The sequence below is a fragment of the Bactrocera latifrons genome, unplaced genomic scaffold, assembly GCF_001853355.1.
Source record: "Bactrocera latifrons isolate USDA-ARS-PBARC rearing strain unplaced genomic scaffold, ASM185335v1 scaffold_123, whole genome shotgun sequence".
In the NCBI taxonomy this organism is placed as follows: Eukaryota; Metazoa; Arthropoda; class Insecta; order Diptera; family Tephritidae; genus Bactrocera; species Bactrocera latifrons.
The window spans coordinates 946,847-973,754 of record NW_017534664.1 but is presented as its reverse complement, the minus strand read 5'-3'; the positions used below and the strand labels follow the sequence as shown (position 1 = coordinate 973,754).

Genomic DNA, 26,908 nt, shown 5'->3' with positions numbered 1-26,908 from the left:
GAAAACTGGAAATTGTAATGAAAATGAAAGCAGCAACAACTAATACCAGCTTGTCACAAACGTAAAATTGAATTTTAATTAAAGCATAAAAGCAGGGGTGGCGGGACTGTGCGTGTATGTGTGCGTAAATACACATGGATGTGTGTRTGTCTGTAACAAAAAAGCAGCTAGCGCTTCTGGCTTCTTCATAAGCGTCAAAATTTCGCCACCCAATGGCTTTGAAGTATGAAGAAAAGCACCTGCGACGCCTGAAGGTATGCTACAGCTGACAGCACACCTTGCTTCAAACGCCTTARCTGCTAACAATTTTGCACTGTAATAATTTTACAAATAAATACTGTGTTCTATTTCGCCCTTTATAACGGTTGTTATGTCAAATTTATATCATAAATTAATTAATTTATGTAATTTTYTAGAAATATTCAAAGTTGCAAGTGAAAGTTACGGGCATTTGCTTTTTCATTTTCCACTTGCTTCTTCGTTTCATTTCATTTTATTATATATTTTTCTCTTTTGCCTCTTACCTGTGCGCATCCACATTGACACTGTAACTGCAGAGCAGCGATCCATCCAGGTAACTGTCATATCGTCCGCCATCACCTTCATTCACCGATATAATCACCAAGCCACCCTCTGAGGTTTCAATGTACTTGGCGGGACTGTAGTTTATTTCGTAGCTGCAAATAAATAGCATAGAAAGTTTTCGTACAATTTTTACCAAATATTGACATTTATGGGTATAACCTGAACTTTTATTAGTTTCGTACATTTGTGCGAAAGTTCTGTCAACAAGAAAAATGTAGCTTACAAAAGTTTACAATAAGCATATGCTTCGTTTGTAGCTATAATGTAAAGCATTCGCTAGTCAACTATTACTTCCACAATAAAATATTTTGATGTGAGTATTAGAAATTTTTTCGGGTACAACCTGGAAGATTTAAAAATCCGAAAAAATATCTGTAGTTTTTACTAGATTTCAAAAATATAGAATATTGTTTATTGGTTCAGCCGTTTTAGTTTTTCCTAAAAATAATTTTTTATACCCTGAACAGGGTTAAGTTTGCCACGAAGTGTGTAACCAGAAGAAAGCGTCGGAGACCCTATAAAGTATATATATATATGATCAGTATGTTGAGCTGAGTCGATTTAGCCATGTCCATCTATCTGTCTGTCCGTCCGTCTGTCTGTATATGTACGAACTGGTCTCTCAGTTTTAAAGAAGTCGTTTTGAAATTTTGAAATTTGCAAACGTCATTTTCTCTTTAAGAAGCTGCTCATTTGTCGGAACTGCCGACATCTGTCTGTAGGTTTATATACGAACTAGCCCCTCAGTTTTTAAGATATCGTTTTGAAATTTTGCAACTGTCATACTTGCATGCGAAACTTCCTCATTTGACGATATATCTTCACGAAATTTGGTATAAGTTATTGTTCATAGAAATAATGTAATATCAGAAGAAATTTTTCAGATCGGCTCACTATAGCATATAGCTGCGATACATACCAAACGATCGGAATCAAGGGCTTGTATGGAAAACTTTCGCATTTGACTTAAGCAGTTTTAGCAAGCTGATRAAAAAATAATAATTTGGAGGGGTTTCCAACTGATCCCAAAATCGCACTTGGACTACTATAAGCAGTCATTTGGGAAACCACATAAAAAGAACCAATCTTATATGTCAGCAAAGCGCCAATACCAATACAAGTTTGCTCAGATTTTCTCAGAATTCTACTTCAACCAGTTCGTCCTAAAGCGATTAATCCTGGATTTCGCAAAGGYGMCACAATCAGAAGAAGCAAATATTGTGATGTTTCTGTCCTATGTTCTTCTATACAACTTCTGCAGCTGGCGTCCGGTAAGATTCTCTAAATCCTTTCGGCATGTACGCTGATAGCGCAGTGGCCCTGTCTCTTATACACATCTAGATGTGTATAAGAGACAGGCTACAGAATGTACGCCGATATGGTAACAGCCTGTTAAAATCCCCATAACTAGGGAGTGCCTAGTTTTACTTAAGTCAAAGGGCTCACTAGATACAATATCATGTTRTGAAAGCTTATGAACTGACAATAGCTCAGCGCACGCTAAGCTCCTGCGAASCCCAGCTATCGAGTTATAGAACACACGAGAAGAGGGAAGCACCAATCAATTTAGAAACCCAGATTCTCTGAGACTGATAGCAACTTTAACTGCCATACACATATCTCCAATATTGATTGGCACTATACGCAAATGCAAAATGGAAGAAAGTGTTATGGCTCCAATGGACTCGTTGAACGCTTTCTAGCTGCTTCATGCAAGTGCGGTATTTCCATCCACCACCACACAAAGACTTCATAGAACATAATGGATTTGACTATGTTGTCATTGAGCCATATGAGTACTTTCAGTGAGAAGCCCCACCTTTTGCCAATGGCTCATCTGTAGCAGCTAAAAAGCAATCAATGAGATCTTTGCTCTCTACTCGATACTAAGCTTCCTCTCCAAAACGAGCCGTAACTACTTCACTGCATTGGCAGTCAAGCAAAAAATTTCCGTGGCAAACATGGTTGAGTGTTGTTGCCAACTGGAAAAGTGACTTCCTTACCTATATAAAGCATGTGTAAGAAAACCTTATTTTCAGTATTTAATAATATTTTCAGAAATTTCTTARGTATGCWACACTTTTTGCTCWGWWTCYTTTCYGTTACAATYATGAGCTTATATCGTACTAGAGAGSCTTCACTGTATGTTGTTTGGACTGATTTTCAGTTCCCTGTATTTTTGAAAAATCGCCTTAAAAAAGAAATTGCAAATATTCTATTACTATTTATCCTCTAAATCCAGCAGCCTTACTATTTTTTAAGAAATACTCAAAAAAAAATTATTCCACCATTAAAAGAAAGCGCTTTTCGGCACAGAGGCACTCTTAACTCGCCGCTGTCGACAACATTCTCAGACATACTTTCCAATTTCAGTCATCGAAATCAGTTTTTACTTTTGTTAAGCGCTGTGCATCAAATCTGATTTTGTCTGCAAATTTTAGCTAAGTTGTGTCAACAAACTTCAAGCGTCTGCTCAAGCGTGCACTCTRTGCATTGGAATGCRTTCAACTCTACTTCCGCGCAACACRCACAATAAATTTACGCAGTCGAACAGACCGAARACACACAAATGAAATAAAAGTTGTAAGCACACCAAGGCAAAAGAGAAAAATTCAATGGAAAAATTGAAAACTTTGCGCTGCTTCGATGAAACCCCACGTGCTGGCTGACAATGCTTTTACAAATGCCAATGTGATGGCAACTAAGATAAAAAGTTTTTCCATSAAATGAAACTATAACCTTAAAATATATAGCCAAGAACGTCTTTGAAATGCCCCCCGCTACGTGCAAGAGGCTAATACAAATTCGACAGCAATCATTGAGAGGTGAGGAGTGCGTGCCTGGTCGGCGCGTAAACCGCATAAAAATGCTTTTTCGCTTTGTGCGACGTTTCGGAAATCGGAAAATGCGTCTAGCCAGCGACTTTTGCTCGCATACACATACAGTAAATACGCCAAAAAGCAGACTTCAGCAACTTGAAGTGTCAATTTACCGCTGCGTAGACAGCAGTTGTGGGGTAATTTTTTGCTATTTATTTCTACATTCGTCGGTTGGTTACCCACACCATTTGTGTGCCAACATTTAGAGGCTATTGACTGACTTTCGCTTGGCACTGTGTGTTGACTGTGTGTTGACAGCGCTTCTATTGCCGTTTATACTCTTGATTCGCACTTGAAATCTATACTTCTCTAGCACCCATCAAGAAGTTAAAATATCGCACATTTCCGCGGTGGCTGACATGATATGMAATGAAGTTTTCTCTTTGATGGCAACAAATTTTTGCAGCGCGCCCAAAACGTAGCTACAACATTACAATTGCATTGCAGTGTTTATACTTAACGCCTTCTTCCACTTTGATATACACAGCAGCGCTTTGTCTTTGTTACACAACTGTCGTCTCAGAGGACCCATAACACAAAAGTCATTTGAAGCATTTTTTTTTTTTTTTTTGTTTTTCTTGGTTAACTCAGAAATAAATTGTATAATGTATATTCATGTTGCATACTTTATGGCGTGCAGGCAAATAAACAGGTGGCCCCCACGCCAGCGACCTCGCACCCTTAATAGCAGCCAACTTTTTTTTTATTGATAAACTCAATTTAAAATCGTCGAGTAAAAGTACGAGGGTTGCAACAGTGTATTAGTGCGTTTGCTGGAAGGGGTGTAAGTGCGCAACTGTAACCATTTCAAAGTATATTTGWGTGTATRTGTGTGTGTATGTTTAGCAACATTTCATGAGAATATTAAAAAATTTCTTAACAGTTGCTGCGTTTATTAAAAAGTTATGAATGCGCAGAAATTTTCGAGAAAGCACACTTTTTCATTGCATATTTTTAGGGTGACRATCTGTATCACTTTTATAGCGCAAACAACGCGGGGAACGCGYAGCTCTGGTGTCAATTACAAACTACGCCCTTTATGCATTTTTAATAGCATCAACGGCTGTTCGAGCTGAAAATTATTATTATTTAACAGCTTGGCATTGCCGCGCGAGTTTTCGATAAGGCGTTGGGGAAGATTGTGTATGAAAAATACTGTGCATTTGGAACGCATAACAAAGAGAAAAGTTTTGAAGTTTTTAAATGTTGATAAAGTACAACTAAGTTTACAAGCAGAGCGAACGAGGCCAGTTTGGAGCCCTTATATCTAAGCAACTACTTTATGGACAAAGATTTACGCAAGCTTGTGCATAGGTTTCTACACGAAAGCTATTTAACTGAATGGAACAGCTATCAACATCACTATAAATGGCACCACCCTACAGGAATTAGACCATCGCTCTCGTCAAATATGTTTTGTCAAAGCATAATAAGATTCACACGTCTACGGATTGGTCACACGTTAGCTACTCATGCACACCTATTAAAAGGATCAGTGAAGCCTTACTGTCCTTTTTGTGGTGCAAATGACCTATATACAACACATTTTCTCGATAGCTGTCAGGAACTGTCTATACAGAAAATTTCTGATTAGTCTACTTTACAGGGTGACGTAGTCTGCAGACTTTTGGAAACTAGTAATCGCCTCATGCRTTCGAGGCAGACATATCGAGSCAGTATATTTTATAATCTCCAGGGAAGAAACTAACATTGTTGGGACTCATAATAATTTGCTTCCAGAAAGCAAATTCACTTTCAATGTCAATCCTACAAGGTGCGTTCCAAAGTACACAGGACTTTTTGAATCTAATGCCTGCTGGTGGTGCCATCCACTGATGCGTTAGAATCTGCTATCTTTATCGATTTTTCGTCGAATTGCATCTCCAAAACATCGATTTATCGAATTTTGACCGAACATATGGGCTTATGAAAGGTGTGTGAACGGTTTGTTCCATACAAATTGACTGACGACCAAAAACTGCTCAGAATCCAACATTCGAAGGACGCTTGTGACCGATTATTCGACCAAAATTCACACTTTAACCAATAACCACTCCCTGTATTAACCTAATATGGCACCGTGCGACTTCTTTCTTTTCGGAAAAATGTATTTGGCCATGAAAGGAAAGCGTTATGCAGACTTAGGAGCTATTCAAAAGGCTTGCACCGGCATACTGGCGGCCATACCGGCCAACGAGCTAAAACAGTCGTCCGACGTGCTTTTGGGCATTGTACAGAGCTATATTGAAACAGAGAGAGACTTTTTTTGAATAAAATAAATTGGTGTAGCCGAAATGTTTTTTTGTTAAGTTCTGTTTACTTTGGACCCACTTTGTAGTTGCAGTGTATTTTAGTATTTCCGAAAGCAGACCTACTAAAATAATTCTGCTTACAAACTCACATCCACTTAAAGATATAATTATTTCGAATATTTTTTTCTACATCTGCTACTTTCAACAACATTGGTATGATCGTTCATTCAAAATTTGAGTTTATATAACCAAAAAGGATAAGCCGAGGAAGGTCATAACCAAGTTGTCAAAGTTGTATGGACGAAAGTGTGATCGAAACATTAAATTACTTTCTTCTGCATTGTGTCTTCGCATTACTCAATTGGAGTTTACAGAATCATAAAGGCTAAACCAAAGAGACCGCAACCAAGTTGTCAAATTTGCATGGAGGACATGTCCACCTAGTCCAGGCACATTATGAAGATTGAGGTTGAAGGASAAGCCATACTCGAAGCTTACATTAGCCGTCTTAACAAGTTTGTGAAGGGCTCAAAACGCTTTGCCGAYTTGTGTCGAYCTCATGRCTAATTATATAGGAGGTTTAKGTACCATAACTGAGATCTCTATTAGAATCGGCTACTTATCCTAACCTAACGTAAACAAGAATGTCCCCAATTTTAGTCCAGCAATAATTTTTTTTATTTCTACAACATCAGCAATACTTTTTTGAAGGTAATCACTCGAAGCCAATCAGAAAACTTCGACGCTCTGGCCGCATAGATGATGAGAGCATGATTAAAAAGTTATAAGATAGCAAAAATTACGAAAATCGATTGCTGAATATGAATGGTATAGAATCAATGATAGAAACGAAAATGTACTTGACAACTTAAGTTAGAATTTAAACTATTATATTTAAAAATAAATTTAAAGGAAACGTTTATTTTATAGAGGTGTGTGAAGTGCTGGGATAGTCGCTTCAACACATGTATACTTAAGATRAAGACTTCTTCAAAACTATATATATATTTTTTTGTTTGAGGTTATGAGGAATTTTTATTCATATGGATTATTTTTTATTATATGTCCCGATATTTATATTCAAATGTTAGAGCTTCTTGTTCTATGTTTTGAAAATTTGAAGTTATGTATTGATAGGTAGGTAGAGTGGCTACCTTATGACGCTCCAAAGCCTTAGAAGGCTCATTGTGATACCACCGGTGCTAAAGTCCACTCACTCATTTGGTTACTCGCTGAAGTAGTGCTTCTGCTGAAGTTCATCAATACGAAAAATTTAAGCTGTGCAACCTCGTTAAGAAGCCCTCACCGATCATTGTTTTAAGGCGTTCCTACTTTACTGGCATGTTTGAAAATTATTATTATTTATTTATTACCTTATTTTTAAAAGTCAATATTCAACATTTCCAGTCCTTGTTCCATTTATGTCACGTTTGCCTGTTTATTGAGCAAGTCAGGGATTGGTTTGCACTGCGACCTATGGTATATTGTGCCCTTTCCTATATCACTAATGGTCACAAAGGTGCAGCATTTTGAACAAGTCCAGGAGCTGCTGGGCGCAACTGAGGTGATGTGATCACTGTCCACGTAGATCGCACCTAGGGCCTTGAGCCGGCTTCAACAAAGAACAACGAGATTATGCCTTTGTTGGACAAGTGCTTCCTGAGTCTGCAGTGCTCTGTATAGAGCGCAACAAGAATGCGGAATTTGTCGCGAACAAATTTTTCCGGAATCTAATTGCCCTGTCTCTTATACACATCTAGATGTGTATAAGAGACAGATCTAATTGACTATTCTTGCTAGCCAATTTGCCCACAGTTCGTTTTTACATTATTATGTCCTATGACCCTTTGCAGTTTTGAAGTTATGTCTAAACTTTGTCGACTTTCTTAGAAAAACATTCAAAASAATAATTCTTTAAACAATTTTTTTCTGCATTATATTAACCCTTAAAATTTARTTTCTCACTTAAGTGTTAGCTTAAACTATCTTTATCATTCGCCCTACTCCATTTACCACACCTTAAATACTAGAAACTGCCATGTACTTACCGTCCTCGTTCCGTTGAGTGGTGATACCAGCGTACCGACTTCTGCCTYAGCACCTCGGGGATTTTGACGAAACACGACAGATGCAATGTCTGGCCGTAGGATGCGGTGATGCGTTTTTTCAAAACGCTTGTGTCACAAATACCGGAAGTCTCATTGGCAACATCCTGCGGCAGGCAAATGCAAACACGCCCGAGAGAAGGAAAAAGAAGAAAGAAGAAAAAAAGCAGTCAGAAAGATAAAATTAATGTTATTGTACTGCAAATGCTGAAAAAATTGTGTTTCCACCCAAAAAAGTGGGGACGCGCTGGCAGATAATGAAAATGTAAAACCGAAATGTTGATTGAATGAAAGCATGCAAAAGTGTAAAAGTGTCAAGTGAAATGTTGATTTAGGCATTGAATGGCATATTTGCCTTGACACCAACAGCAGCAGCAGCCACATTCAAGCAATTTTTTTTATTTAATTTTTTTCGCTTTTTTTCATTTTGTTTATTTTTTGCTTTCCACTTCATTTGACTCACCTGCAGCAATCCCAGCTGATATGGCTTACAGGTGCTGGCGTCCTTGTCCCAGCCACAGTACGGATCGGCCACACAGCGGAAACACGAGTCGTAGCGGCGGGCGCACATCGCCAAATCGATTTGCTTTACACTGTGCTCCAGCGCCAAGTACAGCGAGCCCGTCTTCTGACTCAAACCCATTTCGCGTATCGGCTCATTGTCGGCCACCTGCAGCACGTCGAGCAGGTTCGAGAAGCGCTGACCGTAGCGTATGAATTGAACGATTTTGTAAATGAGTCCGGTGCTGGTGCCAACGAAGTATACGAGATACTCTTGATTTAGTTTATCGATACGAATTCTGTGTGCGAGCGTTRTAAGAAGAAAAAAAGTAAGAGAGACGTGAGAAATTTATTGAACTGTGTACGCTCTGGTGATAAAATGAACTATTGAAGGTTGTAATGACATTTTCGGTGTCACTGCTTTTTTTTTCATTTTTCTGTTGTTTGACTATGCTGTTGCCGTTTTTTTTTTATTTTGGTTGTTGCTTTTGCTGTTGTAGYTATTTTGGTGCTCTTGGTGCTAGTTTTAACACCACTCTGCATTTTGGCGCATAATGAAATATTTTACGCAAATTGTTTCTATGCAGTGACGATAAATTTTTGGCTTTGACCCAGTTACAGCGGAAAAAYTCAAGCTAAATTATTTTTGCTGCAGTACTTTAACTTCATTATATGACTTGATTAAAACCCTGAAGTACTCGCTAGGAAGGACTAACGAGTAAGACAATTATGACTCTTATGTTTTAATATGTGGCTAACAAGGGTGAGTTTTTTTTGTAAAAAAAAATATTTTTTAGAAAAAATTGAGGAGAACTAATAAAACGACTTATATTTTGGTTTTGTGGCACTTGATATTTTAACAAATTTTCGCGCTTATAATAACTGTGGCTTATGAAGAGGACARTCTAATTTTTGGTTCGGTTTCCAAAAGGGAAATTTATCGGGCTATAAAGCTGAAAAGCAATCAAACTGYTCTGTCTGTTTAGCACTTAGACGATTAGATGAGTAAAATCATTTAAAAATAGCGGATGAGTTTTAAAAAATAATTTCTGCGAATTTTATTCTTTGAAAATAACTTAAAACAAAAAAAAATACTTTGCATACGTTAAATGTCAAAAACATGTGTTCATTATGACAGCTGGTATGACAGTAAACCCTCTAGGAGATTCCATATCTCTGAAAAAATTATCTCTTAACTAATTGACTCTTTGCTCGGTTCCACTGAAGCTAGTATACCCTTCAGAAATAAAAAACAAATTGCATACAACAACAACATACAACTTTTGATCAGCGAATTTGTGTGGCAGCTATATGATAACGTAGTCCATTAAAAAATTTTGAGGAATGTGGTGATGCTTTAGCAAATTACGTCCCACTTGTTTAACAATCAGTAAGGTTTGACATTTCATCATGAAAATACATGATTCAACAATGATACCAAGTTATTAAAATTTAATACCGAAATGCGAAGTCAATAACCTCAACTTTAAGACCGCTACATGCAACTTATAATCATCATAATCGTGCTGCCAGATCAAAAAATGAGCACCTAGTGGAAAAAAGGTACAGTACAAATGTTCCCGCCGCCAGCGCGTTGGGCATCTCTGCAAAGTGTTTGTGGCGAATTTTGCGAAAAGACCATGGCCTACATCTTTACAAGATCAATAACTGAAGCCGCTTGGCAATACAGTTGAGCAACAAAAAAAAATTATAAGGAGTTTCATCGAAAAATCATTTTCAGCGATGAAACTCATTTYTGGCGGAATGTCTTTATCAATAAGCAAGATATGCGTTACTGATTAGGCAGCAACCCACACGTACTCCATGAGTCACCATAGCATTACAAAAAAAGTACGATTTATGGGCCGGTGGCGTCATTGGGCTGTACTTCTGCCGTGATGATGAAGACAACCGAATACTTTTTACCCAAATTAGATGATATGGGCTGGAACAATATGCGACGACATTATGTCCTACAGGACGACACCACAGCTACTCAGCGAATGTTTGGTGAATGTATTATCTCACGAAATGGCAAAGTCAATTGGCCACCTCAGCCGTTAGACAATTTCTATGGTCTATGCCAATAAGCAAGCGACGACTGACGAATTTCGTACGAATATCGAATATGAAATTACAGCAATATCGGCTGTTTTAAACTTGAAACCCATCGAAATTTGAGTTCAGCGTCYGGACTATTGGTGGCCGTGCAAAAATAATCGAGTTCCATACAAAATGGCTTCGAATGTGTATACTTTCACGGGAATGTTTTATTTGATTTTCTTATTTTGTAAYGCTCTTATCAAAAAACCCGTTATGATAATTTTGTTGCAATTATCAATATTCAGTAATGTATGTTACGTACTTCACAAGCGGTGCTTTACAAGGAGCTTTCATCATTTYTTTAAAGATTAAACTTCAATTATCCCAGAACTATCCGATAATACTCCTCATTCACTCACTTCTAAAATGTATTTTATTTTATTTTATTTTCTTCTCAACACTTTGCTAAACTGACAACAACTACTACACAATTCCAATGTACAGCAAGTATTATTGCCAGCTTACGAGACAGCGGAGAACCGCACAGAAAAAGTTGACAGCATTAATACTGGCWGAATTTAGCGCATAAAAAGTAAAATAAAACCACAAAGAGAATATAAATGGCGGTAAAAAACAACTACAAGCATTAGCGCACACATTAACAGCTTTTTAAACAATTTTTGGCAGCATCAGCGCCAATGTACTAACTCCTTTACTTTGCTSATACGCCATGGCGCGTGGCGAACGAAAGACTGCAGTGAGATTATGCGCTTGCATTTGCCGACTACAAAGCTGCTTTAAGCAGTTCTCTGCGCACCCTCGATACACAATTTACACTTTTGAACACTCACCTATATATACATATATACTACATACAAATATATATACAACATATATATATATATATGCATATATTTACTTATGTGTATGTGCTTGCTTTATTTGTTTTAAATTTCGAGTTTTTGCTAAATATTTGCACTTACTTATCCACCACCAGTTTGGTGAGTATGATATCCCGTTTGTAGAAGACCGGATTGCCGAACTCATGATCGACCGCCTTGTCCATTAGCGGATGTTTGCGTATGAAATTCAACACCGAATCTGGCAGCGCTGCCGTATCGTTGATGCATGTGCCYGGTCGTGGTTCCGGCACTTTGGAGTTCAGCACTGGCAGCCAGGCAGAGTTGGAGGTGGCTTGCTCCTTGAATTTGCCTGTGAAAAAATAAGCGAATAATTTTAATTGATTAAAAATGTTTGTTTGTAGAATATAAAGTTTTTTTTTCTTATCTTTCTTAATTCATATGTAGYAGTGAGAGTGAGATAACGCTTCTAAATGCATTATAGAAATTTAAAAAAAAAAAATAAAAAAAGGTTATTTAATGATTTAGTAAATAAATTACACCGGTTTAGTGTTAATACTTAARTCGAGAGAAAATAAATGATTTTTTTCATTTTAGCTCTAATTTTTTATTGAAGCCTCCTATTCATTACTCAGTTTTTTCTGTTATCCGCTCTCGTAAATAATGAGTTTTCAATTAATTAATTAAGTTCTGTAAAATKTTATTTTATTGCTCTGCTTGCAGACCAACAAAACTTTCTGCCAAAGTTGCAAATTCTTTAAAAATAAAAAATAAATGCAAGCAAAAGCATTCAGCGCTCTTTTCTGGACTTTTTMCACATTTTTTATACTCATTTTTTTTGCTTCTGTATTGAAAGTAATAAAGATATAATTTTTTGTGCTTTGGGTTTATGGGTTTAGTGAACCCGCACATAATARTTTCAACAAATTTCTTCATAGTATTTTTTAATTTTTTAGTGTGAAAGCGTTTAATCATTTTTTGCATAAAAAAAAAAAAAATTTGTTTAGTATATCTCAAATTTCGATACTGAAAATTTTGTAGATATATGCGTATATAATATAAAAGTATATGATGGTCAATAGAAAACCCAATTTAAATTTTTTTTGTGGCTTGCATTTTAAGTGATGTTACGTAATTATAGTATTTCGTCTAAATCTTTTTTTTCTTCGCGGACACCTGAAATTTTTTTTTTWTKTTKAATAAAAAAAGTTCCTGACTACGTCTAGGTCGGTCATCAACATCAAMTCATTATATCGACACGTCAATAAAACAGAGTTGACGATTACAMAGTSAGAGATCTYACTGGCAGCCTTGAAAAGAAAAGTGCTGGTTCCAGAATAACTCAAATTTTCGAAAAACAGCGCACCAGGATGTCATGAAACCCGGCCACAGCCGAATATCGTGGTAGAAGTGAGTCRAACCAACATCAAAGCAGTTCAAAAATTTAGATTATGCTGCCAGGTTTCTTTTAGTATCGAGGTGTGGTGCATTGCGGATTTTTTTCGTCAGGTTAAACTTTCTACAAGCATACTATTTGAGTGTTGTGCGTGTTTTGCGCGAACTATTCCAAAAAATAGACCAGAATCATGGGGCGACGACTCTTGCTTTTTGCACCACGATTATGCACCGTTGTATAATGCATAGATCTTTCGTAAATTTTTCGCCAAATTTTCTTCCAATATCGTTCAATCACACCCCTCTCCTTCCTTTTCTCGAACTCAGATCGCCAATAAATTATTTTGCTTTAATTTTTGTTATTTTTTTCGTGACCAATGGGTTTCATCAAACTTTGCTTTTTTCTTTATTTCCAAAATTTTCCTCTGGTCTGCAAATCCTCTTTGTACTCGGGATAAAACTGTACTCTGTCAAATAGGTTAGCTATATATGAGGGCTTTGGTAGAGGCGACTATACCAGAAAAATCCTTCTTAGTTCTCGCGTGGTTAATTCAATGCATAATTTTGCTTTCTGTACTTRTACCTGTGTAAATCGTTTATTCGAACAAAATTGAAATATTTGGGTCAAGCCCATCTTGCGGKGTTCAGTAAATATGACTATAAAGCCGAGGTGCTTCACAAACAGGTCCAACTTAAATTATTATTTTGCTTGCTTATAATCAGCATTAAATAATGTAGTAATTCTAAAAGCTAGTGAGTACTGTTGGAGGTCTAGAGGCATATTTTCATTAGAAGATTTCTGGACAATGGTCAGTCAGGTAAACGAGACCTGTAAGGATATTTTTTCATTACTTATTCTTAGTTATAACTTCTTTCTCTTATTATAATAAACAACAATTGTTGTACTTAAAAAAAAATACATATAGTATATGTGCCAGAAAATTGAAAGAAACCCGTTTTYTCCACTATGAAGTAAATCAAAACAGGGCCCATATAAATGCTCTGAAGTCTTCCGACTGCACCGTCAACACCATATAGAAATTGCAATGTTGTCAAGAATTAGAAAACAAAACAACAGCAGCAAAGTGCATGCATGTAACTAAAAGTAACGGAAACGGAAATGATTCCCGCAAAGTGTGTGCAAAAAATTAATGTGTTATGCATTGAAGCATGCAGTGGCGCGAAGCCACGCAAATGTGGCAAGTGGTACGTGGTTTTGCCGCCATTACAAAATGCTATAACACAAAAGTGTTGACACCGACAACAAGAAATGAGAAATGCGCAAGGAAATATAGCGGAAGTTGTAAGATTTGAAAAATCAGCAGCCAGCCATTTACACGGGGGAGCAGCACACAGGCAGCGTACTAACGGTACTTGCATTTTTCTCGGTATGCCTCTGAAGCGAAAATATATGCAAAGGTGTCTTGATTTCGCGCTCTGCCTGGCGACGAATGAGTTTGAAGGCAAGCGGAAGGAAATACGCACAGAAAAATGCACATTGGCAACAAACGTGCATGCTGTTGTTGTTGCCACACATGTGTTGTTCTAACTTTGACTTTGTTGCTGCTATGCTGTTGCTGTATATATTTTGTTGTTGTTATTTAGTATTTTTGCTTTCTCTTTTGCTCCCATCAAARCACATGGAAAAATGCAGTTTGGCGCAAGTATGCTAACCTGCTGCCGCCGCATGTTGTAATCCCCTTGCCACCAGAAGTACCTGAGCGCAGGAAATGGCTTTCGGTTTGGCGTTTCTGTCACGCACATTAAGTCACGTGAATGGCAATGCTCAGTGAATATGAAAAATGATGGTATGCAACGTGTGCAGGAAAACGAAAACAACAACTACTAAAATGTGTGCAACAAAATTGCAAAAACAACAAACGTGTGTGCAACAAAATTGTAACAACAAAAGCATACGTATGTATACAAAAAAAATTATAACAACAACAAACACATTTATAAAAAAATGCAGCAACAACAAAAACATTTGAAAAACGATTGCAAGAAAAATATGCAACAAAATAATAACAACAACTAAATGCGCACCAAAAAAGCAACAACAAAGTGCTCAACAAAATAACAACAACATCAGCRAATGAAAAAAATCRACAACAACAACAATAAAAACGTGTTCAATAAAATAACAACAACATCAACGAACGCAAAAAATTCACAATAAAAAAAATTTGCACAACAACAATAAAAATATGTTCAATAAAATAACAACAAAAACTGCAATATGCCCAACAAGATGACAACAATAAAATAACAACAAACGCAACAATATGCGCAACAAAATAACAATAATAAAACCACTAGCAATAATAACAATAACAACAATGCCCGGCGCGTAACGAGTTTTACGCTATGCGCTTCAACGGTGACAATGTCAGCGCTTTTTGCACGCTATTTACCGTTAGCGATTGCAAGCAACAAAATATTTGGCGCACGTCATAAAAAGACACCACTACACACTAGAAAAACCGACAGATAGTGAACATCAAAAATATGCAAACAAGGTGTTCATATAAATAACACAACTACAGATAGACTTGTGTCGGTGTAGTGCGCTGGTATGTGTGCGCAAAAAAAAATACGTTCAAATAAACCCTTTCACATCATATAAATTCGGTGCAAACAACACCAAAACAAATGGTAAATAAGAAAAAGTGCAACGCTTTTGCCAAGTAAAGCATTTGGAAAATCTCGTTTGCGTTTAAAATRTTTAAATTGGCAGTAAAACAAGCCACAAACCGCAATGCAGCACTTTTTCCGGCCAACTTCGCCACTGTTTCGGGTGTGAATGGCCGCTGCGTTGTGTTGTTGCTTATTTGGCGCTAATGTACATATGTAAATGTGTGTTTGATTGTGGCATGTATAAAAAGTGCTTGCAACTGCCCTACTTTACCGTTAGGTTGCAGTTATAAGATAATAAYTTTCGTGCATGCATTTTTCTGTGCACATTTTTGCTGCTCCGTGGCAAATATGCAAAATGGAAATATGCATTTTGCATCGACTCTCTAGAATGCGAGAAATTGGCTATTTGCTGGAATATTTCTTCGCAGCTATTTACATTTCGATTGCAAATAAGAGCGATTTTGTCGCAGCAGCATATAGATTTGCTTACCAAATGAGCGAACGATAAATTCGTATCTATGCATTCATATTTATATATATATATATGTATATCCTTACAAACTGGTATATGTATGTTRTTGTAGCGCTATTTACCTGCAATTTGTAAATTCCAATAACGGAAATATTTTTCACSAAAAATAGTTTTAGTTAATTAAAAATACCCAAAGGGTTGCTTATTTTGGGCCTGTTGACTACCAATATGCAATATTTTGCAGCCGATCGAGTCATTTTTTGATTGGATTTTTGTTGAATTACATTTTGGAAGTTAAAAGATAAATAAATAATTACATATGACGATAACAGCATTCATTTTAATGAAAAGTCTTCAGCGGAAAGTAGAAATATTTTCAGCTATAAGCATTAAGGAGATGGATAGATTGAACAGGAAAAGCTATGAACATAGCAATATGCTGAACCAACTCAAAACAAATAATAAGTCAAACTATAAAAGGTTGGGTTTCAACAGTTGTTTAAAAGGGRGAAGATCCCGTAGACTAGTAGGGTAGGAGGATCAGATCTTAATATATACCAACGGTTGCAAAATAGGCATAGGAATAGAGGCGAGGGTATACTTCGTGGCTCTTGAATTACCAGATAAAGAGGAGAGGTAAAGAGAAGCACTGTGGAGTTCTACTAAATAACTACGGTAAGATAAATAAATCTACATCCACAGAAAGTTAAGCGACATTGCTAGCCTTGTCATCACCAAAGATTAATTTGAGCATTGTCAACAAATTTAAAGGCTGTAAAGTCATTGGCTGCTCAAGTCCACATATTCAGCAAGCAAGAAAAAGTATACGAGTTAGCCAATTCACCAACYTGTCTAGACGAATGCTCGGTAGAATCGATCAATAGGCAGCTCAATGCGCAATTCAAACAAATAGTTTTGAGATATTTTAATGGAAATCCATAACAAACTGGGATATAGTCAGATATAACAAAAACATGACAAAACTACAATTAAGTCTAATTAAACAGGTTCAGCAAAAGTTTGTATAAACTTACAGCTACCATGACCGAACATTTGTCATTTAAAGAAGAAGAGTTAAAATCTGGAATGTCCCATAAAAATATATATATTTTTTTTTTTTTTTGTTTTTGTTTTTTTTTTTTGCAGCTGCAAACTCAAGGCAGGTAAGGAAACTTCTTCTGTGAGTGGCCAGCTTTATAATCAGGAACCAAACCTTTAATGTGTATTAATAAAACCATAACGAGGATAAGTAGTTTTTTTGGGGGTTCGAAATAATGTGAACACATCCACGAAACGAGGTAGCAAAATTTAAAGGTTTTACGAATAGTTTATGAAAATGGCGCATCTAGCGCTAATTGAGTGGGAAGAGGCTGCACTTCCACGTATCTACCTGAGTACAACACATCGCAACTAACTAATCACCACTRATTCGAATGCGAAATTTTCAGCTCTCTATACAATTGTTGACAGAGGGCAAATTGCACAAGTCGTTGATAGTATTCCGGAATTATCTGGAATCGATTCCGGATACACAACACTTTTTTAGGAATTGTGTTTACTTTTTGTGTTAAAAACGTGCYGCTATCGTTTCTTGTAAATTTTCTAATCCTTTTCTCTTTTTTGCCCTTAACTCTGTTCTTGATTGAAATATTATTTATCAATGAACCAGTTGTTTTAGAGTTTCAATCATTATCGATTATATTACTTAGTTAATTCGATAGCATATCCATTATCTTTTAAGATCAACAGATAAGGGGAGGGGAACTCATGGAATGGTCGTTCTTAATCAAATTTCGGTCACTTGCTCGGAATATGTGGGCGTCGCTAAAGAGAATCGAAATAAGTTGCATATGTACATGTGACAACGTGTACCGGTTTGATTCAAAATTAAATATGCCGCARAGACAAGTGATTTACAACATCCCATCCTTTAAATTGTTTCAAACTGCACTACAAGTTACAACAAGATTTTGTGTTGATAAAATTCATTGCATTTCAAAAAGGCAGCAAACAAATTTGTTCAATGCATATATGATGGTAACATGAAATTCTATCGACATTCTCAGTATGCTAGAAATTTATACCAAAAAAACCAATAGTAATAGTATCTCAATACTAAAACAGCCACTAATTTTATTAAACATATTTTATAGAAGAAATTTGAAATAATAAATATTTTCTTAACAAAACAACTCAAACTTACRTATATTATGTTGTAGAATTAGATTAAACAGTATTAAAAATTAAATTAGAGCTTTATTTCATTTCATTTTTCCTTTTTAAATAATTTTTTATCTATGATATGTTAAAGAAATGCCAACAAAAATACAAAAAATTCACTTTTTTGTTATTTTACTCCATAACTCTAATCATTTTGTCTGTTCTTCATATATTTTGTTCAGATRACGTTTATCATAATATGAATAAGAAAAATGATAAACGTTCTCTGCATCATATTTACGTGCTTTATAAAAGCGCTCTTTGATATTCATTTACACCTTTTTTCTAATTAGAACTTATCTAAATCTTATTATTATCCCTATCGCCTTCTGCTGCATACTTTTAGTTGCAAAAATGAACGAAAGCAAAAGTAATTTTAAGCTTTCATCATCCTCCTTCCATACTCTAGCTAATCCACAATCCCTTTCCAATTTCTTCTTTCCATTTACTTCATTGGAAGTTCCGCTATTTTAGTTGCTTTCTAGCGAACGTCGCATACGGTTTATCTCTAACGTCAATCCTGTGCAGTTTGTGTTTTTATAAGTTAATTCATCATTTGAGTGTTAAATAAAGTGTAAATTAGTAAAGATGTGTGTAAAGTTGTGTTCTCTTCTRTAAATAAGTGCTTTTGTGTACAGTTTTGTGCTAAATGTTGTGAAAAATGTCAAATGAAGTCTAAAGTGCTGGTGAAGTGTAAAGTTGTGCAGACAGCAGCAGAGCTGCGCTGCCCTGCGCAAAACCAATTCGCAAATTAACGACGCAGAGAGCGAGCAGCAGTGTATCATTACTCTCGCGTGCATGTGGAAATGGAAGTGAGTAAAGAAATGGGTGAGTCAAATGATTTGAATTTTTAATTGAAAATTGTTTACAATGAAGGGTGCCTATATTTGTTTTAGTTATAAATTTGTTAAAAAAAATTAGCTGATGTAATGAATATTAGTAAATTAAAATTAAATAATAGTTAAAAATATAAAGTACATAAAAATATAATGAAAGTATACTAAAAAAAAATCACAAGAGTAAATTTATATAAAGGAATTCAAGTTAATCAACTATACATTTAGCAAATATCATGTGTTTGAGATATAGAAGTTAAATATAAATTTTAATTATATAAAATGTGCTGTGGGAAGACTGCAGGAAATTTTTTTCAGAGTAAAAGAAGTATGTTACCTCGCTCATATATATGTTATAAGCTATTGTGTGATATCTATTACTAGTTGGTGTTAATTTAATATAATTACTTATTCTAAAGCAATATCATGTGATTATTAAACGTTTTTTCCAAATATGGAAAATATATGAACTTTTTTACTATTGGTTACAAGTGGATGGTTTAAAAGCTGAGTAGTTAGGATTAGCAGAGTTATAAGATTCAAATTTTAAAAATTATTTTGTTTGTCCAATTGTCATTTCTGTAAACAAACCAACATATGATGAATTGATAGGGCGTATAATAACTTTCGAGCTATTGCTATCCTTATTAAGAGATTTATATTTTTTGAAATCGAGACATATGTAGTTTTTAGTTGCCTTTTCAATTTGCTTTCAAAAATTTTTKTTGAAATTTTATATCCACTTATGAATTTCAAATAATTAATTTTTTTATTTAGTGCATGAAATTTATACATATATGGGAATATTATTGTGGAAGCTTTTGAATTTCGCGGCTACCACTACACATTCAGTTTGATGTTCGTTAATATTCATGCCTAATTCATAAATCCCGTTTTAATCCAATAAACTAATATCGTATATAATTTTCATTTAGCTTCAAGAAAATATATCACTCCATCTATCACTTAAATTTTCAATTTTCTTTGCCGACATTTCGCGTTTGAAAATCTGCAGCTAAACTTCTCTAATGTGACGGAGTATTTTTAATTTCAATAAAAAAATATCTACACACCCATCTTAAATTTATCTGCAATACCGTTTTAATTCGCTTAGGAATCCTATCAATTCTCCTAATGCAATTTTAGCCAGATATATGTATATGTATGTACATACGTAAGTATATATGGCACCAAATTTTCTCGTGTGTGTATATATGTACATATGCCATAATATTGGCAGTCAGAGGGCTTTATATAGCCATATATGCCTTCTTACCTCCAAATCAAGCAAGCAAAAATACATTTMTTACATACATACCTACATATATGTACAAGCATACGCTTGAGCGCACAGCTCGCCGACGCWATCAATTCAAGCGCACTGGAAAGGCAAGAATAATTGCCGGTGCAATAAATCTAAGCGTACACGGAAAAAATATTAAAAAGAAAACAAAAACGAAATTGCAAATAAAAAACTTCACGGATACGAGCATGAGAAAAACGAAAGATTGCTGCCGGCAACAGACACCGCATTTGCGCCACTCCCACCATGCATTCGTATTATACGCTGTTTTTCTTTATTTTATTTTTTTTTTTTTTTTTGCACCACCGTTACCACCCACTCCGCTTAACTACAACGCTACTCACCTTCGAAAGCCGCATTGATGTCGCGTATGTCGTAGCTGCACACCGCCGAGCCGACAATGCCGTGTGTGTTCGTCGTGAAGGTGGCATAGAATTTGGTGTCATCGTTTGGCATTTTATAAACCGACTGTATTTCATTGAAGTAAAATGGAAATTCGCTAGAGATGCTGCAATTGATACGCGCCTTCAGATAGGTCGCCCAATTTTGACTGATCATATATTTGCCGCCGCGATCGTTCTTGCAGACACGTGCGATGCGTGAGTAGATCGCCTTGCCGCAATTGATGTACTCGACAGCGTGTTCGCGGAAAAAGAAGTACACATATTCGCCCACATCAAAGGATCCAACGAAATTTGGTTCTGTGAGAGGAGTAAGAAAGTAAGAATTGTTATGAGAGAAATTTGTAATAAGTGAAAGAAGGTCTTATTAATTTCTCAACAGTGGATTTTCTTTCATATAATTTAAAGTCATTAAAATAATTATTTTTTATATAATCCTGTTGAATGATTCAGTTCCTTAAACATATATCGCTGTATGTTATATTAACTTCTTTCCTGTTAAATTTCCGAATAAAAAGTAATTTTTCCAACCATTTTTGTAGTCAAATGATCCCAGATTTTGGACAAATACCCTAGTTTTCTCCCAATTTCATATAAAGGAATTCTTTATACGGAGAAAAATATACAAACTATAAAATATAATACTATTTTCGTGATTTTTTTTTTATTTTTTTTATTTTTTTTAAGCTAACGTGATATGTACCACGCACCACAAAATATCAAAGATGTGCTATTTGCTCGACAAAATACATTTACACTCCAGTAATATTAATTTAAGAACTAAAAACTAGTTCAAAAATGTTCTATAATACAAAAGTTGTCGTTAGTAGCATATTCAATATATAAAAATAATTGTATGAATCGTTTGAGAAGTTCGAAGTTTTGTGTCTGTGCGAATGAAATTTGAAGTTCAAAAACTTTTGTCTAAAAGTATGTACCAACAATTTGAAGCGCATATTTTAGATAAAAWTCTATAAAGATACATTTTTATTTTGGTAAGTCGTGATAATCGASACAGTTGCTAAACTGGCTGGGTCATGTCGTTCGATTGGATGAAAACTCTCCAGCTCTGAGAGTATTCGGCGTAGTCCCTGATGGGGAAAGACGGACAAGGAAATATCAAGTGGCTACACTTGGAATCTCCAATTGGCGCTGAACAGCGAAAAGGAAGAATGACTAGCATACTGCTGTAAACTCAGCTATATCCGCGTTAGCGATATCTACGTCAATAAAGGAGAAGTTGAAGATAGAGATGAGCTTCATATTCCGAGAAGACATTACTTTTAATATTGTGCATTATTACTATKGATWCTAAGGAAAGCCGAACGAGTTTTGTTTGAACTAAACATGACCTATAGTCTTTTTGAATTACCTACTTCATCTGTGTCAATATTTTAATATGAAGCAATGCAAAAAATTCATTACTTAATTCATAATCATACCTTAAAGTTTCTTAAAATCTGTACTAATACMTTCTTCAATTCTTAATCGTACCCTTCCCTTTAAGTCTTTACTATTTCCTTAAACCTTTACACCTTACCACACCGTCTTACTGCCAATGATAAGGGTTTAGTAAATTACGGCAACACCTAATGCCATCTATTCAACTATAACTTCTAACCCATTAAACAGTAAACTAAGAARCTAGAAAATAAAAACGAAACGCTAGAAAGAACGAATAAATATACATTTCCAATATATATAAAACTATATTTATACTCACTATCAAGCCATTTGGAATCATATTTCACGGTGCGTTTGAAATTGTGCTCCTTCCGACCGGATGTGAAATTATACAAATCCGAACGGAATATAACCGAATCAGCCTTGGTAAATTCAGCATTTGTGCCGGAATACTGCAAACGTAGACGAGTGGGAGCGGTAAAGGGAAGAGACGCAAGCGAGCAAGCAGAAAAAACAGGCGCATTAGTGCTAATACAATAATAGTTTAAGCAAAAAACACAAAAAATCGAATAAAATTCAAAGGAAAAAGGTTGAAAGAAAATGCATGGAATGATGTCGCCGACGATTTGGCCCATGCCGGTGTCAGGGCCAGGCAGTAAAGTGTAAAATTAGCGCGCCATTTTGGCAGAATTCGAACTCGAATTCGCCATTGCGGCCATGTCAATTGTATTATTGYGCTTTAGCTGATTTTATTTTCACAGAATTTGGCGCTTTTCAAYGCTTTCTTTGCTGATTACACACCCTTTGTTCCTTGAACGTGTCGTGGCARTCAGGGCCACGGCAGTGACGGTTTTGTTGGTAGAAAAGAAAGTTGGTTGGTGAAAAAAGTTGSTTGATAGGAAAGAAAGTTGGTTCGGTTGGCTTTCTACCTTTTGCGCTTCCGTTCTTTGTGGGCGTATAATTTAATTCGCYCGTACATTTCTTGACACATTTTAAAATCGTGCGATGCGGTGCGTTGCGACGGGCCGTGCGCCGGAAATGGCGGCCATTGCCGCAGCTGTAAAGGACATGGCCAAAGCCGCATTTTATGTTGGCCTTCTTTAGCAAATTTTATTACACAATTGACATTTTTTTCTTTTCACATTTTTTCTTTGCGCCACTTTTCGTGGTTTTCTTTACTTCTGCTTCCACTTTAATGGCATTTTCGTAAATTTTATTGTTGCTGGCATTGAAGTTGGCTGGTAATAAGCGCATACACAGCTTGAATACCAGCAGTTACTTACAGCTTGTTTGTTGTAATTACAAAAATAACTACACACATTTTTTCGGCTTCCAATTTCGCAGCTTCTTATTTTCTTTCTACCTTTTTCCTCTGTTATTTTATTTCTCTGCCTTAACTTACCAGCGCTGGTAATCCGAAGGCATTGCCTTTCTCCACATAAACTGCTGTGGAGTTATCGGCGGGATCGTAGGGACACTTGCCAATGCCTAAACCGATGCCCGGCACGTACTCCGATCTGGGTAAATGTGTTAAGTTCGCCTRCGGGCCAAATAATATGGATAAATATACGTGAGTACATGGAGCGCCATATCGTCGTCAGCAATTTCAACGTTGTTGAGTTTTGGTGGAGGCATTCAACCAGCAGCACAACACATCGGCAAAGAAAAACAAAGTAAACGCATTAGTTGGTTTAAGGAATACAAATAGATGTAAAGGTGGCAAAAAGGTAAACWCCCGTTTGCGTTGTTTTGTTGAATGAATGGTTTTTCATGTTGTTGTTTTTTGTTATATTATTWCTTATTTCCTTGACTGCTTGTGAAAATTAAAGGTTAACGCAACTGACAGTGGCAATTACGCATTGACGAGGGATGCTTTATATGCAAAATAAAAAGGTCCTGGAAAATATACATAATATTGAACCTATTAAAATTTTTTTAAAATTTATAAAAGTTTTTGCTCAAAAGGTTAGTAATTATTACATTTAAAAACTTTGCTTTCGTGCAAAAAAGCAGTCTTGCTATAATTATATGGCYCAACCTATTGAGACCAAACTTAAGAAATATATTTATATCCTGAAAAGGGTATAYTTAATTTGCCACGTAGTTTTAACAGCCAGAAGAAAACATTGGAACCACATCAAATATATGTATATATAAATATTAGCGTTACGTGGGAGTTGCTTTAGAAATATCCGTCGGTCCATTTGTCTGAAACTCGCTTTAGTCCCTTAGCTTTTGAGTTATTGCTCTGCAGTTTTGCACACGAAATTTTCTTTTTAAGAAGCTGCGCATTTGTCGGAATACCTGATATCGGACCACTATAGCATATAGCTGCCCTACGAACTAAACCTTCAAAATGAAGCTCTTTTATGGAAAACTTTTTTACTTTACGTGATTTCTTCATGAMATTTGACACGAATTATTACCCGAAGCARCGCTATAATATCTGAAGAAATTTTCTCGATCGCTCTACTAYATCACTGCCATACAAACTGAGCTATCAAAATGAAGTTCTTGTAAAAAAAAGTTCTTCATTTGTAAAGACTACTATTTTTTCTGACTAAAGCCGATTGAGKTTTATSTATATAAAGTTTATTAAYGTAATATACCCCTGAAGCACCCACCATTGGTATATGCGTTGGCTSGAAAGGATTTCTAGTCATYWCTTTGSCCTCATTAATAGCGGGATTCAGTAATCAGTCTCTAGTCTCTATTTGAGACATTTTGTGGTAAAATCTCAATTTGTGACTAGTTACTATTCACTAAATAGTCTCTAGCTTTAGTCTCAAAATATTGCCTCAAATTTGAGACCTGGTAGTTAGCAAGTCACAAAACCAAAAAGAACTCGTGTCTGCCATTTTGAATATACTGAATAAACATCGGGACCTGTCTCTTATACACATCTAGATGTGTATAAGAGACAGGGTTAAAAATAAATAAATTTTACATAAATTTCGTTAATATTATGAAACAAAGTGAACATATATTTATGTTTTTACTGATAATTATGTTTTTTGACTATGTTATAGAAAATTTAATATTTGTTAATATAAAAACATCTCTGAATAATGAAATGTAATAGAGTTTGTGACTATCACTTACAGAAAAGCAAAATAGTCTCAAGTCTCAAAAATTGTCTCTGTCAAATTTAGAGACTTGATACTGTATCACAGTACAGAATCCCACGGTAAAGCTAACCTTTCACAAGTTGTGGGCTTTTAAAAATCCATTGTTCTATTGGCGTACACGCCAATGTTTCTATGTCTAATCCGATATAGTTTCGAAACCGCTCTGAAGTTCAAATAAAATTTTAAGGAATTCTGCTCAAAATTGCATTTTTGAAATAAAACGACGATGTCATTCGAAGATTATATAACGCATACTCCTGAAAGTCAGKTATTTTGTTACTTAGATTCTGAACAGCTTTTCACATAGAATTGATCGATTGTTTTATCTTAGGTAACAGATAGCAGAATAATAAAAAACAAGTAAGAAAGGGCTAAGTTCAGGTGTCACTGAACATTTTATACTTTCGCATGATAAAGTGATAATCGAGATTTCATTATCCGTCATTTACATATTTTTGTATTTTGCTGTAAAATTAATTCGATTAGGTTAGGTTAGGCACTGAGTTCTTCGTGTTCGATATCAGGGACCTTGAAAAGTTATAGTCCGATCACGACAATTTTTCCAAAAGGGATACCTCAGCTCAAATATCGTATTTGTGTTTTATTTTACAGAGAAGGCATCAGATGGAACTCAAAATAGCGTTATGTTGGAAGAAGGCGTGGTTGTGAAACGATTTCACCACATTTCGTACATGTCATCAGTGTGTTAAGAAAATATTATATACCGAATTTCATAGAAATCGGTCGAGTAGCTCCTGAGATATGGTTTTTGGTCCATAAGTGGGCGACGCAACGCCCATTTTCAATTTTTAAAAAAAGCCTGGGTGCAGCTTCTTTCTGCCATTTCTTCCATAAAATTTAGTATTTCTGCGTGGTTATTATTCGAACTGTATATGGAAATGTCTGAAGGAAAGGAATATTGTGACAAGGTTTCCAAGAGAAATCTACGTACGTTTCTTGCTTCGAAAAAGTATATTTTACTCAAAAAGTTTCTGCATTTTGAAAATTTCCTTGCAAATTTAAAAAAAACTTTAAAATAAAAACTTTCTTTCTAACCAATTTTAGAATTTTTCTCTTGTTTCAGAATAAAAAGAAAATTGAAATGTTTGTAAAAAATTCATATTTCTCCAATCCAAAATCTACAATGAAATTTACATCCATCCACAAATAGCTGAGCGAATCCCTAATCGCTTTTGCTATAAATTAAGCAACTAAAATTGTTACAAATTCACAGATTTTCATTACACACATGTAGGCCGATGTATGTGTGAATTAAGCTAAGGAGCATTAAATAAATTTCCTCAACGCAATTAAATCGAAGACATTTGCCACATAGTGACTTTAATTTAATGCTAAACATTGCCACGGTCCTGACCGCCCAACTAATCTTCGAGCTTTGTTCACACACACSAACACACACACAACATGTGAACTTGAGCACAATCTCGTGAAGTGTGAGTGCGTTGTATGCATGTGTGTGTGTGTTTGTGACCTTGCTTTGCGACGCAACAAACTAATCCAGGTTTATTTGTGCTCATTTATTACACACACCACACACTGCTGCCCGAAATACGGTAAATAGTAGTTGTCCATAGACATGTTTGTACATTTGCGATAAGCAGGAGGGGATTGTTTGATAAGCGGCAAGTATGTATGAGCAGCGGGAGCGGTGTGTGTGTGTGTTAGCATTTTCGGCCGCACCGCATATTAGTTTTCCAACAAAACGGCCAAAAGCGCACATGCCACTGCGGCAACAATGCCAAACAAATGAAATCAATGTGCAAATGTACGCCGCCAATGCCACGTACCGTTTGATATACACCGTGTGTGCGTGTTTGTGTTGACAAATATATTGGGCAGTTGTGGCTACACAAAGTCAACTGCTAG

The 26,908-nt window shown here is 35.7% G+C and overlaps 1 protein-coding gene across 1 annotated transcript in view; it reads right to left on the bottom strand.

Annotated features, from left to right (window-relative positions):
- The window catches only part of LOC108978513 (semaphorin-2A-like), a gene marked incomplete in the record, with an annotated part of 245,604 nt that overhangs the window by 6,351 nt on the left and 212,345 nt on the right, over positions 1 to 26,908 (bottom strand). The window contains 7 exon segments of the mRNA XM_018948851.1: positions 525 to 677; positions 7,765 to 7,928; positions 8,285 to 8,621; positions 11,349 to 11,577; positions 20,433 to 20,789; positions 22,213 to 22,345; positions 23,296 to 23,433. Of these exon segments, the coding sequence (XP_018804396.1) occupies positions 525 to 677; positions 7,765 to 7,928; positions 8,285 to 8,621; positions 11,349 to 11,577; positions 20,433 to 20,789; positions 22,213 to 22,345; positions 23,296 to 23,433 (1,511 nt within the window).